Genomic DNA, 14,033 nt, shown 5'->3' with positions numbered 1-14,033 from the left:
CCTCTGACTCCAGGGAGAATGAGTCTGGGGGCTCAGGAATGGGTAGTCCTTCGCCGTGAGGTACCGGGCGTATAGCAAATGGTATATTCGGAAATTGTAAAGTACACTTTTTCTTCTTGCAATTACATTTCCTAACTGGAGGCACAATGCAGTAGTAACAATTGCTTACGTGATCTGTTGGCTCCCTCCACACCATTGGGACTGAAAAGACATAGCTTCCCTTTTCCGATTCAACCACTGGCGAAGGTTTGTTGCACAAGTATTGCAGCATATGTGAGGGGCCCAGCTCTTGTCCTGATCTCCAATCTTGCAGCCAAAATAAAGATGATAGTTTTCCGAACCAAGGCAGTTATAGCACGCTTTTGTGATGCAAAAGTCAATTCTCCACAAACATAACAAAAGTTATCTGCACTGTTCACTCAATTACGAGGCATCTTTTTTTCAAATTTGGCTAAAAAATCATCAATAACAAAAGCAAGCACAGAAAAGAGATTTTATGAAAGTAGTATGAAACGTATGCACTTTACAGTATGACTTCCAGGAATGAATTGATGCAATCTAGTGTGTAGGTTGATGTAATACTTGAGTTCTGATTGCATCATCCACTTCTTGTCCTCAAAGTTGCCAGAAAAGCAAAATGCCAAAATCAATTTACGTCGCACAATTGAGTCAACCAGTACAAGCCTGCCAACCCTCCCCCAAGGTTATTCCCCTCTATCCCGCCCCCTTCTCTAGTCAAGGAAACTGGCTACGGGCCTGATCCCGTATCTTTATAAATAGAGCCAATTGACAATTTTAAGCATCTTTTTTGTACTCTGCGCCCCCAAATTAGTAAAGATTGACTACTCTCAATTCCGAAGAATTTTGGCTGTAGACCAGTGAACAGACAAACTAAGGGTACAATTTTCTTGCTGGTGACTAAACGCTTTGACCGATCTTGATGGAACTTGACAGACAGGAGGATGTTGACCGAGGATCTCTGGAGTCAAATGTAAACAACCTAGTAACAAAATATGCATCAATGACCTATACTTTGATAATATTTGCACGAATTAAGTCCTCAAAAGATCTGTTTTACAAGTAGATTTAAGCCTATTTTAGAGGAAAAGTCATTTAAAAGGGGATTTGGAGTCTATTATCCTGCTGTATTTCAACTACTGTACCTGAGACTCGATATAAAAAATTCTTTGTTGCAGCCAACTGCTTAAGGAATTTGGTATTTGTGATAGCGATTTGGGTATCACACACAATTGTTTTAAATAAGTTCTGGAACTCTTAAGTGGCAGGGCTGTAGTGAGCACTTCCTCTAGGCCTTTCTTTATTGTTGAAGCAATTATATACACAGTACTTAATTTAGGAGAGAATGTATTGTGAATTCACTCCATAGAAGTGTTTTGAGTACACCTATATATGTAAACACTTAAGTTAGGTGTTCATCCCTTAACTAGTGGTAGGAATCTGGCCCTCTCCTACGAGTGTGTGAGAGCGAAGGAGCAGCCGTCGAGCAATGTTTTGATTTGTCAGTTTGACCTCGCTTGTCTTCTGAGAGAATTACAAGCTCAGCAGTGTATAACGTCAACAACTGAGTCATTGTTGAATAGCTTAGTGAATAATTTGGTGTTATTCATTTGGGTGAATATTTATATGATGCAAAAGGTGCTGTTACCTGTTTACAAATGTTTACACTAATAATGGTGGCAATGTTGTCACTCACTGGACACTGATTCTTGTAACACTGTAATAACAAGTAAGGAAAAATAAGTAACACCTGGAGTGACAACAGTAACAACTGCAGTGACAACAGTAACACCTAAAGTGACACCAGTAACATCTACAGTAACAACAACACCCGGAACCACAGCAGCAACACCCAAAGTGACAACATCAACACCCAGAGTGAAAACAGCAACACCCGGAGTGACAACAGCAACACCCAGAGTGCCAACAGCAACACCCAGAGTGACAACAGCAACACCCGGAGTGACAACAGCAACACCCAGAGTGCCAACAGCAACACCCAGAGTGACAACAGCAACACCCGGAGTGACAACACCAACACCTGGAGTGACAACACCAACATCCGGAATGACAACACCAACGCCCGGAGTGACAACACCAACACCCGAAGTGATAACACCAACACCCAGAGTGACAACACCAACACCCGGAGTGACAACAGTAACACCCGGAGTGACAACAGTAACACCCAGAGTGACAACAGTAACACCCGGAGTGACAACAGCAACACCCAACAGTAACACCCGGAGTGACAACAGCAACACCCAGAGAGACAACAGTAACACCCAGAGTGACACCAGCAACACCCGACAACAGTAACACGAAGTGACAACAGTAACACCCAGAGTGACAACAGTAACACCGGAGTGACAACAGTAACACCCAGAGTGACAACGGTAACACCCGGAGTGACAACAGTAACACCCGGAGTGACAACAGTAACACCCAGAGTGACAACAGTAACACCCAGAGTGACAACAGTAACACCTGAGTCACAACAGCAACACCAGAGTCACAACAGTAACACCAGAGTGCCAACAGTAACACCGGAGCGACAACAGTAACACCCAGAGTGACAACAGTAACACCCAGAGTGCCAACAGTAGCACCCAGAGTGCCAACAGTAACACCCGGAGTGAAAACAGCAACACCCGGAGTGACAACAGCAACACCCGAGTGACAACAGCAACACCCAGAGTGACAACAGTAACACCCAACAGTAACACCCAGAGTGACAACAGTAACACCCGGAGCAACAACAGCAACACCCAGAGTGACAACAGCAACACCGGAGTGACAACAGTAGCACCCGGAGTGACAACAGCAACACCCAGAGTGACAACAGTAACACCCAACAGTAACACCCAGAGTGACAACAGTAGCACCCGGAGTGACAACAGCAACACTCGGGGTGACAACAGTAACACCTGAGTGACAACAGCAACACCCAGAGTGACAACAGTAACACCCAACAGTAACACCCAGAGGACAACAGTAACACCCGGAGTGAAAACAGCAACACCCGGAGTGACAACAGTAGCACCCGGAGTGACAACAGCAACACCCAGAGTGACAACAGTAACACCCAACAGTAACACCCAGAGGACAACAGTAACACCCGGAGCAACAACAGCAACACCCAGAGTGACAACAGCAACACCGGAGTGACAACAGTAGCACCCGGAGTGACAACAGCAACACCCAGAGTGACAACAGTAACACCCAACAGTAACACCCAGAGTGACAACAGTAGCACCCGGAGTGACAACAGCAACACTCGGGGTGACAACAGTAACACCCAACAGTAACACCCGAGTGACAACAGTAACACCCAAAGTGACAACAGCAACACCTGGAGTGACAACAGTAACACCCGGAGTGACAACAGTAACACCCAGAGTGACAACAGCAACACCCAGAGTAACAACAGTAACACCCAGAGTAACAACAGCAACACCCAGAGTGACAACTGCAACACCCAGAGTAACAACTGCAACACCCAGAGTAACAACAGCAACACCCAGAATGACAACAGTAACACCCGGAGTGACAACAGCAACACCCGGAATGACAACAGCAACACCCAGAGTGACAACAGTAACACCCAGAATGACAACAGTAACACCCGGAGTGACAACAGTAACACCCGGAGTGACAACAGTGACACCCATAGTGACAACTGCAACACCTGGAATGACAACAGTAACACCAGGAGCAACAACAGGTACACCCAGAATGACAACAGTAACACCCAGAGTGACAACAGTAACTACCACTCACTCGTAACTTCTCTCTTACGATGTCATAAGATTCATTGATAAAAATTATGTTAGGTGACTCTGGCCTCCGGTAAGTGCGTCACATACATGTGAAACACACACAAAAATTGAGCAGTGTCTTGTGTTTCGAGGGCGACTTGTGGTGCCTGGGGCGCTGGAGGAGGGTGATGTGTGCGTCCTCCTTACAGCATTACACACTAGGGTGGTGGGCACTCACTCCGGCACCTTCCCTAAGCGAGGCCTCACACGTATTTCCCAGCCTCCATTAACATGCTTGCAAATTTGGTCTCGCTTCCCCCTTCCCAACACCCCCACCTCCTTCCCTCCTCCTCTCTCCCTCCTTTAGTAATATTCAGGCTAGTTGTTGTTTTGTTGTTGTTGTCACGGGAGTTCACTAGACCTTGGGTGGTTATTTGTGGATGGAATTTGTTCTGGTACCTCAGCTGTGAAGTTTGATACCATTATCTCGTGACCTTGGACCACCGAGATATGAATAATGCTTTTCGTGCCCAGGTTACAGGTGAAGGTCAAAGTCATAATTCTGCACAGTTTTTGTAGTACCTTACTACACTTTTATATTATTTTAGTCATTATGTGTAGGAATAACTTTTTGAGGAAGTGGTTAGAGTCGAGCATTTACTGTACGTTGTTAACCTTTAATCTGTCCGTACTCATCTCACCTCTCCTCCTCTCTCACCCTCTCCACCTGTCAGTCCCTTGGTTATAGATTTGGGAAATAAGAAGTTTTACTGCCATTATTCACGTCAATGAACACCTTTCCAAACTAACACTGAGAAAATTTCTTCCTCCCCCCCCCCTCCCACATCATACACTCCAAGGTCCGAGCACATCCAGCACTCGTTATTAAAGCAGTATAGGACCCTCATTGGCCCACACTCACTAGTTTTCGAAGGTGTGGTGTTCTTGATTTCTCAAGTGTACTTTATTTAATTTATCAGAGTAGAGACACTCTCTCATTGACGTCATAAGTTTATCACACTGGTCCTTGAACATGCTGTCCCCCTGGTGGCACTTTCATAACTGATCTTCTCTGACATAACACATCAATACCCTAGTGATGGACAGTTTCTGAATGATTTTACTCCTCTCGTGATCAAATTATGAACTACAGTACTGCGTTTGTATACAGTATTTTATCGCGGCCTTAACTACTATGCTTCACATTCACAACATATACAGTGCACGCTGTGTCATCATTCAGTGTTCCGTTGGTCTAGACTCGAGACAGGGTAATGTCGCCTTCTGCCACCTCCGTTGGGTATTCGTTTTCTCTTTTTTCTGCTTGTAAAGCTTCTTCCTCCCCAGACGGAACCTCAACAATGCCCTAACATTGTTTCAAGGTTGGATAAGAACCTCTTTAGCTAAGTTTAACGTAGGTGCAAAAGCTCTTAAATAACTCGATAGTCTCTTGAATGTGATTATGAAACCCTTTACCCACCCTTAACACCCCTTATACGTAAAGACAGACCACTCTATCGACCCCTTAATTAAAATAAATACAAACCCCATTATCCTCCCCTTAGATACGTGTGTCCTCCACCCTGACTTTCGAGACATATTGATGAGATAATTACACACGGCTTTAGATTTCGTTTATCGTACATTTGACTTGTATTTTATCGTAGGTTATTGTGTGTGCGTTTGACTGTGTACCCGGTAAGTTCTGTTGCTCTTGATGATACTGTGTGCTTTACTTAATATTGTATGGGAGAGCAAAAGGACTGCTGGGAGGGATGGCTGATGGGAGAGAGAGGAAGAGATGGAGGGAAGGACGGAAGGCAAAAGGAATGGACCTGTGGAGGGAGGGAAAGTGAAGGAGGAAGGGAGAGATGAAAGGAAGGAGGAAAAGCTGAAAGAATGGAGCTCTGGAGGAAGAAAGGAAGGAAAGGAAGGCTGGAGGGAGGAAGGGAAGGAGGGAGGGAGGGAGGGAGGGAGGGAGAGAATGATGGAGGGAGAGAATGATGGAGGGAGGAAAGGAAAACTGGAGGAATAGAGCTCTGGAGGGAGGGAGGGAAGGAGGGAGGGAGGGCTGGACTGTAGCCAGAAATCCCCGGGAAATACTACAACCAGAAGAACAAGTGGGAAATCCCAAGCCCCCAGGCGACTCCCCCGGATATATCCTCCCCAAATATATTCTCTCCAGATATATTCTCCCCAAATATATTCTCCCAAATTATATCCTCCCCAAACATCTTCTCCCCTGATATATCCTCCCCAAATATATTATCCCCAGATATATCCTCCCCAGACATCTTCTTCCTTGATATATTCTCCAAAAATGTATTCTCCCCCAGATATATCCTCCCAAAATATATTCTCCCCAGATATATCCTCCCCAAATATATTCTCCCCTAGATATATCCTCCCCAAATATATTCTTCCCAGATATATTCTCCCCTAGATATATCCTCCCCAGATGTATTCTCCCAGATATATCCTCCCCAGACATTTTCTCCCCAGATATATCCTCCCCAAATATATTTCCCCAGATACATCCTCACCAAATATATTATCCCCAGATACATTCTCCCCAAGATATATCCTCCCCAAATATATTCCCCCCAGATATATTCTCCACTGATATATCCTTCCCAAATATATCCTCCCCAGATATATTATCCCAGGTATATCCTCCCAAAATATATTCTCCCCGGATATATCCTCCCCAGTGTAATGATGGTTTATTTATCAGACCACAGCTTACAACTCAGAAAAAGTCCAGACCTGACCTTACATTAGCGAGGTCAAATGTAAGGGGACCCCTCGCAGCCGCAAGTCAAGGAGCTACAAATCAGCCAGCACCCCTATCACACGGCCCTACCAACTACGCTAAGAGGCACCCAGTCAGCAGAAGAGGCCACCTGCCTCCAATATATACAACAACTTACATCTCAGAAAAAGTCCAAACCTGACCCTACATTAGCGAGGTCAAATGTAAGGGGACCCTTCGCCGCTGCCCGATCAGCTCAAACTGACGGCTCGTCTCCCAATATATAGGACGTCGTAGCCCTCCCTCACGACACAACACACACAGAGGGATCACAGGAGGAAGTCCACCACGGCTAGAGGTGCCAGCCGAGTCCCGCTCACAGGAGGCAGAGTCACGCAAGCCCTCCCTCCGGTCGGGAGGGAGACTTCCCTTCCGACACCAGTGTCACCAGCTAAGCAGAGTCTCTCATAGAAGACAGCCAGAAGCACCTGCTAGGCCTTCCTCAGGTCATGTGAGTTTTTGTCAGAGCTATCCATAGGATGAGTTACTTACGTGGGAAGTGTATTCATTTCATGTTTGTGTCCGAGAATCAGTGTCTAGTAACGTAAATATAATGTCCTAGTAACGTAAATATAATGTCCTAGTAACGTAAATATAATGTCCTAGTAACGTAAATATAATGTCCTAGTAACGTAAATATAATGTCCTAGTAACGTAAATATAATGTCCTAGTAACGTAAATATAATGTCCTAGTAACGTAAATATTATGTCCTAGTAACGTAAATATAATGTCCTAGTAACGTAAATATAATGTCCTAGTAACGTAAATATAATGTCCTAGTAACGTAAATATAATGTCCTAGTAACGTAAATATAATGTCCTAGTAACGTAAATATAATGTCCTAGTAACGTAAATATAATGTCCTAATAACGTAAATATAATGTCCTAGTTACGTAAATATAATGTCCTAGTAACGTAAATATAATGTCCTAGTAACGTAAATATAATGTCCTAGTAACGTAAATATAATGTCCTAGTAACTTCGATAGAAGGTGTTGTTAATGTGTCCATGCCATTGTCGTAATTAATAAGTAGTTGTAACGAAGAGGTGTTTGAGAAGTCGCCCTTAAGAACGTAATAGAGGTGTATTGACGTATAAGATAAGTGTATTGACAGTGTAAATCACTAACCGGCCACGTTACCAAACCCTTCCCTCTTTACATTCCTCTTACTATCAATATTCTACATTTATGTAATCTTCTTCTTGTGAGTTCTTACTCATTACACCAGATATACTCTCCCCTAGATATAACCTCTCCAAATATATTTTACCCTAATATATTCTCCTCAGATATATCCTCCCCAGATATATTCTCCCCCAGATATATTCTCCCCTAGATATATCCTCCCGAAATATCTTCTCCTCAAATATTATTCTCCCCTTGATATATCCTCCCCAAATATATTTTCCCTTAATACATTCTCCACAGATATTATTCTCCTCAGATATATCCTCCCCTATTAAACTTTCTGGTAAATTTCAGAAACGACTCTTAGTTAGTGGTTAAAATGGCGACGAAATTATTCTAAGACTCTGCCGTGACTACACTGGATTGTTTGAAGATGTGAGACTTTTTATTTTTTTTTTTTTTTTTGCCCCGCGAGGGGGTTAGTTTATTGGGCACTCCCTTGCAACTTGTGCAAGGCGTAGCGCAAAAAGCGTTCACAGCACCCAACAGGGAAGCATGCGGAGTTCATGCTTGTGTAGTCGACTCATGCATTAAAGGGCGTAAGTGCCTGAAGGGCCATGGCTATCATCGGCAAGTTACATATAGTGACAGCATGATGGGGGAGAGTTCCCGATACAATGCATCTGTTTATGGCAAGGCTGGCTAGTTCCTCATAAGTCACATGCCAGGCCTGTCTGGAGGAGGAGTGTTGGTGACGGCTGGGGGCTGTGCTGTAGTAGGATAGGTACGATAACCATGACCTGGTGAGTGAGCTGTTGAGGTAAGGGCAGTTTGGGTCAAGGTCATGCATGAGTTTGTCGTGGTTAGACACAGAAGGACAATGGAGAATTCGGTGATGGGTTAGGTTAGGTTAGGTTAGGTTAGGCTAGGTCATGAATTGTCAGATAAGTCGTGGCCTATGATAGAGTAGGTCAGGGTCAAAAGTTAGAAGGTAACTCTTACTTAGATGGCTTGGAGCGGGGTCCAGGTGGCCACAGTTTGGGGTACTCACCATGGGGCGGGGTCCAGGTGGCCACAGTTTGGGGTACTCACCATGGGGCGGGGTCCAGGTGGCCACAGTTTGGGGTACTCACCATGGGGCGGGGTCCAGGTGGCCACAGTTTGGGGTACTTGGGTCCAGTACTCACCATGAGGCGAGGTCCAGGTGGCTACAGTTTGGGGTTCTCACCATGGGGGTCCAGGTGGACACAGTTTGGGGTACTCACCACGGGGGGGTCCAGGGGCCAGTTTGGGGGGGGTCCAGGTGGCCACAGTTTGGGGTACTACTATGGGGCGGGGTCCAGGTGGTACAGTTTGGGGTACTCACCATGAGGCGGGGTCCAGGTGGCCACAGTTTGGGGTTCTCACCATGGGGCGGGGTCCAGGTGGCCACAGGGGGTACTACCACGGGGGGGGTCCAGGTGGCCAAAGTTTGGGGTACTCACCATGAGGGGGGTCCAGGTGGCCACAGTTTGGGGGTACTCACCATGGGCTGGGTCCAGGGCCACAGTTCCAGGTGGCCACAGTTTGGGGTACTCACCATGGGGCGGGGTCCAGGTGGCCACAGTTTGGGGTCACCACAGGTGGGGTCCAGGGGCCACAGTTTGGGGGGGTGGGGTTTGGGGTCCAGGTGGCCAAAGTTTGGGGTACTCACCACGGGCGGGGTCCACGTACAAAGTTGGGGTACCACCGTCCACCAAAGTTTGGGGTGGGGTCCAGGTACAAAGTTTAGGTACTCAGGGGTCCAGGTACAGGTACCAATGGGCGGGGTCCAGGTGGCACAGTTTGGGGGTACTTACCATGAGGCGGGGTCCAGGTAGCCAGTTTGGGGTCACCACGGGCGGGGGTCCAGGTGGCCACAGTTTGGGGTACTTACCATGAGGCGGGGTCCAGGCCACAGTTTGGGGTACTCACCATGGGCGGGGGTCCAGATGGCCATGGGGGGCCTACCATGAGGAGGGGCCCAGGGGACACAGTGAGGCGGGGTCCAGGGACAGTTTGGGGTGGGGTCCAGGCAGTTTGGGTTGGTGGTGGGGTCCAGGTGGACACAGTTTGGGGTACTCACCTTGTGGCTGGGTCCAGGTGGACAGTTTGGGGGACTCACCTTGTGGCTGGGTCCAGGTGGGGTGGCTACAGTTTGGGGTACTCACCTTGTGGCTGGGTCCAGGTGGCCACAGTTTGGGGGACTCACCTTGTGGCTGGGTCCAGGTGGACACAGTTTGGGGGACTCACCTTGTGGCTGGGTCCAGGTGGACACAGTTTGGGGGACTCACCTTGTGGCTGGGTCCAGGTGGCCACAGTTTGGGGCACGATAACAGGGTCAGTATGGACGTGGTCAAGGCAAGGGACGCTGGCCATGTGCTGCCACACTCTCTCCTCCACCGTCCTGGTGTCCCTCGTGGCCGTCTCCTCCAGCGCGTGACTCTCCTCTAAGTTCCTGGCTGCTTGGCCGCCCAGTCCTGGCCCTGGCGCAACCCCACGCCGCCCGCCGCCCTCTTCCACCCTCGCTCCTGGGCCACCCATCGCCACCAACCTGATAAATGGGCAGCATCACTATCTCTCGTCGAGCATGACTCAGGTTCAGGTCTAGGAAAGGCATTCGGTCAAGGATTTTTTTTTCTTTATTCGTCAAAATATCAAGCAAGTACAAACTACACAAACCCTTCCAACTCCGCTACAAATGATTTTTTCTAGCACTGGCAACCTACATTACTTGTTTTTCTTTTATTCACCGAAAAAATTTACTTCAGCTGATGTTTCAAAATTGCGTAAGACATTACTTTATTAATGTATTTTTGTATACTGTATTATTCACAATACATCATGGATGGAGAATTAAGTTATACAGTTATTAAAACACTTTCATCTCCCCAATCTTCTGGTACTTAATACATTAATGGTCATAAAACAACACTAAACTATATAAATATATGTATATATAAATAAAACTATGAGACCATGTAGGTTTTATTCGTGGTACTTTTTTTTACCTACTAATAAGATTTGTTTTATTTTAATAATTTATAAATGGGGAGAAGATAGTTTGAACGGCCTACTATCTTCTTTAAATCAATCGCCTATGTCTATTGTTACTTGGCGGAAAGAGAACAGTTTGAGAGAGAACTTACAATTTTCCACCAACGTGTTCTCTAGTCGGTCGTAGGAGCAAGTGCCAGGTCGGTCTGATGTTTTGTTTATATCAGCAGTAACCATGGCAACACGTGCTCTCCGTTTGTCTTCTGTCACGTTCTTCATTTGTTTTACTTTTTTGTCTCCCCCTGGACCAGGATTCACTAAGTTTAAGTTAAATTGATGATAAGTGAGCGTGTGTAGTTAAAGGTCTAGTCAATGTGTAATTTCCATGCTATTTATGGATGTTATTTTTGTACCTGAGCTTATTAAGTCAATCAGTTCGAGCTGTCGAAAATTTTGATCACGGAATTTATTGTACTATAAATTTTGGAAGTCATCAGACCCACCCTGCCTGATACTTTTTTTTTTCACGAGGATTAGCCCACCCGGGCACAGGTCACTGACCCACATCCGGGCCTGGGGGGCGATAATGTAACAATAATAATAATAATAATAATAATAATAATAATAATAATAATAATAATAATATTATTATTATTGTTCATAGTAAATGAAATTTATAATAAAATAAAAACAAAATTGAAAATATAATAAAAATAATAATAATAATAATAATAATAATAACAATAATAATAATAATAATAATAAAGAACCAGAAAGAAATACAAAAATGAAAAAAAAATAAAAAATGAGAAACAATATATGTACTGTATGTTGTGTTGTCAATAGTAAGAGAAACAATTGAGACCCTGCAATGTGTAAATGAGGCAGAAGTCAGATCAGCAACCTGGGACTTGGTCACAATTTTCGTGGTGCCATATGGCAGCAGGGTCTACCATTAGACAACACATTATGCTCCAATATCTTCCCAGGCAGTAGTACCTCACTGTTTGGTAGCTGCCTACTACCTACTCAACGGCATCCAACTTTACGTACTCAAGGAATAGATGTTCCCACCATCTGTCTAAGCTGCACGGAGGACAACACCAGGCCTGGAACACAGCTAACCGACAAGACAAAACAGGAACAACAAGACCCCCCCCCCCTAAAAAAAACAGTTCCTGCCAATTGTATAACCATAACAGCAACTTGGAAATCCCACCAGTAATAACAGGAAAGCGATCAGATAACTACGTAGGATTTTCCACCCCTAAGTGCAGACACACCTGCAATGCTCTCACAACAATCCTCGAACACTCTACCCTCACGTCTCCCCACAATTTATCCTTCTAATCGGTGTTGAAATCTTAAGAAAAATCACTCAGGGGCGCTTCTAAGAGATCATCATCCAACTCTCAAACAGCAGTAAGAATCGTTCAAAAGACCCTTAAAAAAACACAGCCACAACTGCAACAACTGCAAAATCAACTTCTTCATAACCTACTAAACCATCTAAAGCAACAAATGAAACGGACGCCGCAGACGAACACCTTGAAGGCAACCATGCAACAACAAGCAAACATTACCCCAACATATGCCTTCACAGTCAAGTAACAGTACTGCTCACCTCCATCCTGTGTATACTACCCCAGTAGAGGTGTGTCATAGGAGGGAAGATCAGCTAAAACTAATGGCCCATCACTTTTTTGGTAGATTTTAGTGTATATAAACAGAAAAAATTTCAGTTTCAATATTTTGCAACCTTTTGCTAGGTAAATTTTAGCGTGAAATTTATCGAAAATCTAACGTACAGCTGCATTAGTGCATTACAATTAAATAGTGAACATTGCTTTCTGACTTCATTCTTTAACAACCCAACTAACAATATTTTTTTGTTTCAGATTCTGATGCATTTATAAGTTGATAATATTTGCGATGGCTGCTTGTGTCAGGACGAGGAACCAAAAATCCAGCCATCTCAGTCACTATCTTGGGTCTGGGAGAGAGCTCCTGAAGTCGGAGTTGCCTACATTGAGAGATGCTTTGAGATACGGTGTTTTAATCAGGCAAATCAGTGAAAAGAACCAAAGAACTTACACAAGCAAAGACATTGCCAGTGATATGACCAAAGCTGTCTTGGCACAGTACACTCTGGCTAACGCTCAGTTCAAGCTTCCAGTCATAACAAGTCAGAAGAAGATTAGTGAGAGACTGCTAGCCAGTTGGGAAAAGGCAAGAGATATCTCTCTTGGGAGAGGGAAAACTTGCAGTTAAGGACAGCTTTGCTTAAGCAACTGGACCAGTTATTTGACATAATTACTTGCAAGTGCCCAATTGTTTCTCTGTCCTGAGTTTGGATGCGATCGTGACTGTAAATCCGAGGCCCACATCTCCTGCTGTTGCAAGCGTGAACTGAAGATTCCTGTGATCGAACTGGCATTGTCAAACCACAGAGAGAGAGAGGCTGGCAGTATAAGGGGCTCTCATGATTTCTAGCCAAGATATTCCGGAGTCCAAGAGAAGGAGGCTGCCACAGAGAGACAGAAAGAGGAGAAGAGTTGCCGAGGAAAGGAGCTTGAGAAGGCCCAGGGTGAGGTTAAAAGGCCGATTATTGGAGTCAAGCTGATTCAGGTTAATGACTTCCCCATGGCTGATCCGAGTGCTGACCAGGAGAATGGTGACTTTGTCCCTAACTTGAAAATAATGATCCCAAACCTTCCAGGCATAAGATTCGAAATAGGAAAAGATATCCCGAGCATAGCTCTGGCCAGCATGCGACACCACACTGGTCTCAGAGGAAACTGCAGAGATAGCAACAGCTGCCTGGATTGACGGTGGTTGGTAACACCTGATGATGTTCACCTGGTGATAGATCATAACAAAGTAAGGAGCTCAGGAGAAACTTGTCAGTAACCTAGAAGAGGAGTTTGATAAGGGGATAAGAGAAAATGGAATCAATTGTTTGTTCTTTGATGGGAGAAGGGATGACACTAAAGTGTTCATGAAAGTTGGAGATTCTGACAAGTTGTTCCTTGCCATGGTGAAGGAGGAACACTACTCCTGCTGCAGTGAACCAGGAGGGAAATATTTGTGGCATTTCACTCCAGAGAAAGATGACATCAGGAAACCAGCTGAGATAGTGGCAGATAACATTGTGAACTGGCTCAGAGAGAGGAACGTAGACCAGACCCTGCAGGCCATTGGAAGGGACAGCACCAATACGAACACAGGGTGGCAAGGGGGGTCATACAGTGGATAGAGCGGAAGATTGGGAAGAAGCTGGTCTGGATTGTTTGTGAC

The 14,033-nt window shown here is 45.2% G+C and overlaps 1 protein-coding gene across 1 annotated transcript in view; it reads right to left on the bottom strand.

Moving 5' to 3' along the window:
- LOC121873159 overlaps positions 1-10,948 on the bottom strand; it is a 31,238-nt gene extending 20,290 nt beyond the window's left edge. The window contains exons 1-2 of the mRNA XM_042376485.1: positions 10,889-10,948; positions 10,034-10,293 (exon numbers count right to left, since the gene is read on the bottom strand). Of these exons, the coding sequence (XP_042232419.1) occupies positions 10,034-10,283 (250 nt within the window). The 5' untranslated portion in view covers positions 10,284-10,293; positions 10,889-10,948. The remainder of the gene's footprint in view (positions 1-10,033; positions 10,294-10,888) is intronic.
- Between the last annotated feature and the right edge of the window lie 3,085 nt (positions 10,949-14,033).

The sequence above is a fragment of the Homarus americanus genome, unplaced genomic scaffold (genome assembly GCF_018991925.1).
Source record: "Homarus americanus isolate GMGI-L3 unplaced genomic scaffold, GMGI_Hamer_2.0 scaffold32929, whole genome shotgun sequence".
NCBI lineage: Eukaryota > Metazoa > Arthropoda > Malacostraca > Decapoda > Nephropidae > Homarus > Homarus americanus.
Note: the sequence above shows the minus strand (reverse complement) of the source record. Positions and strands in the feature narration are given on the sequence as shown.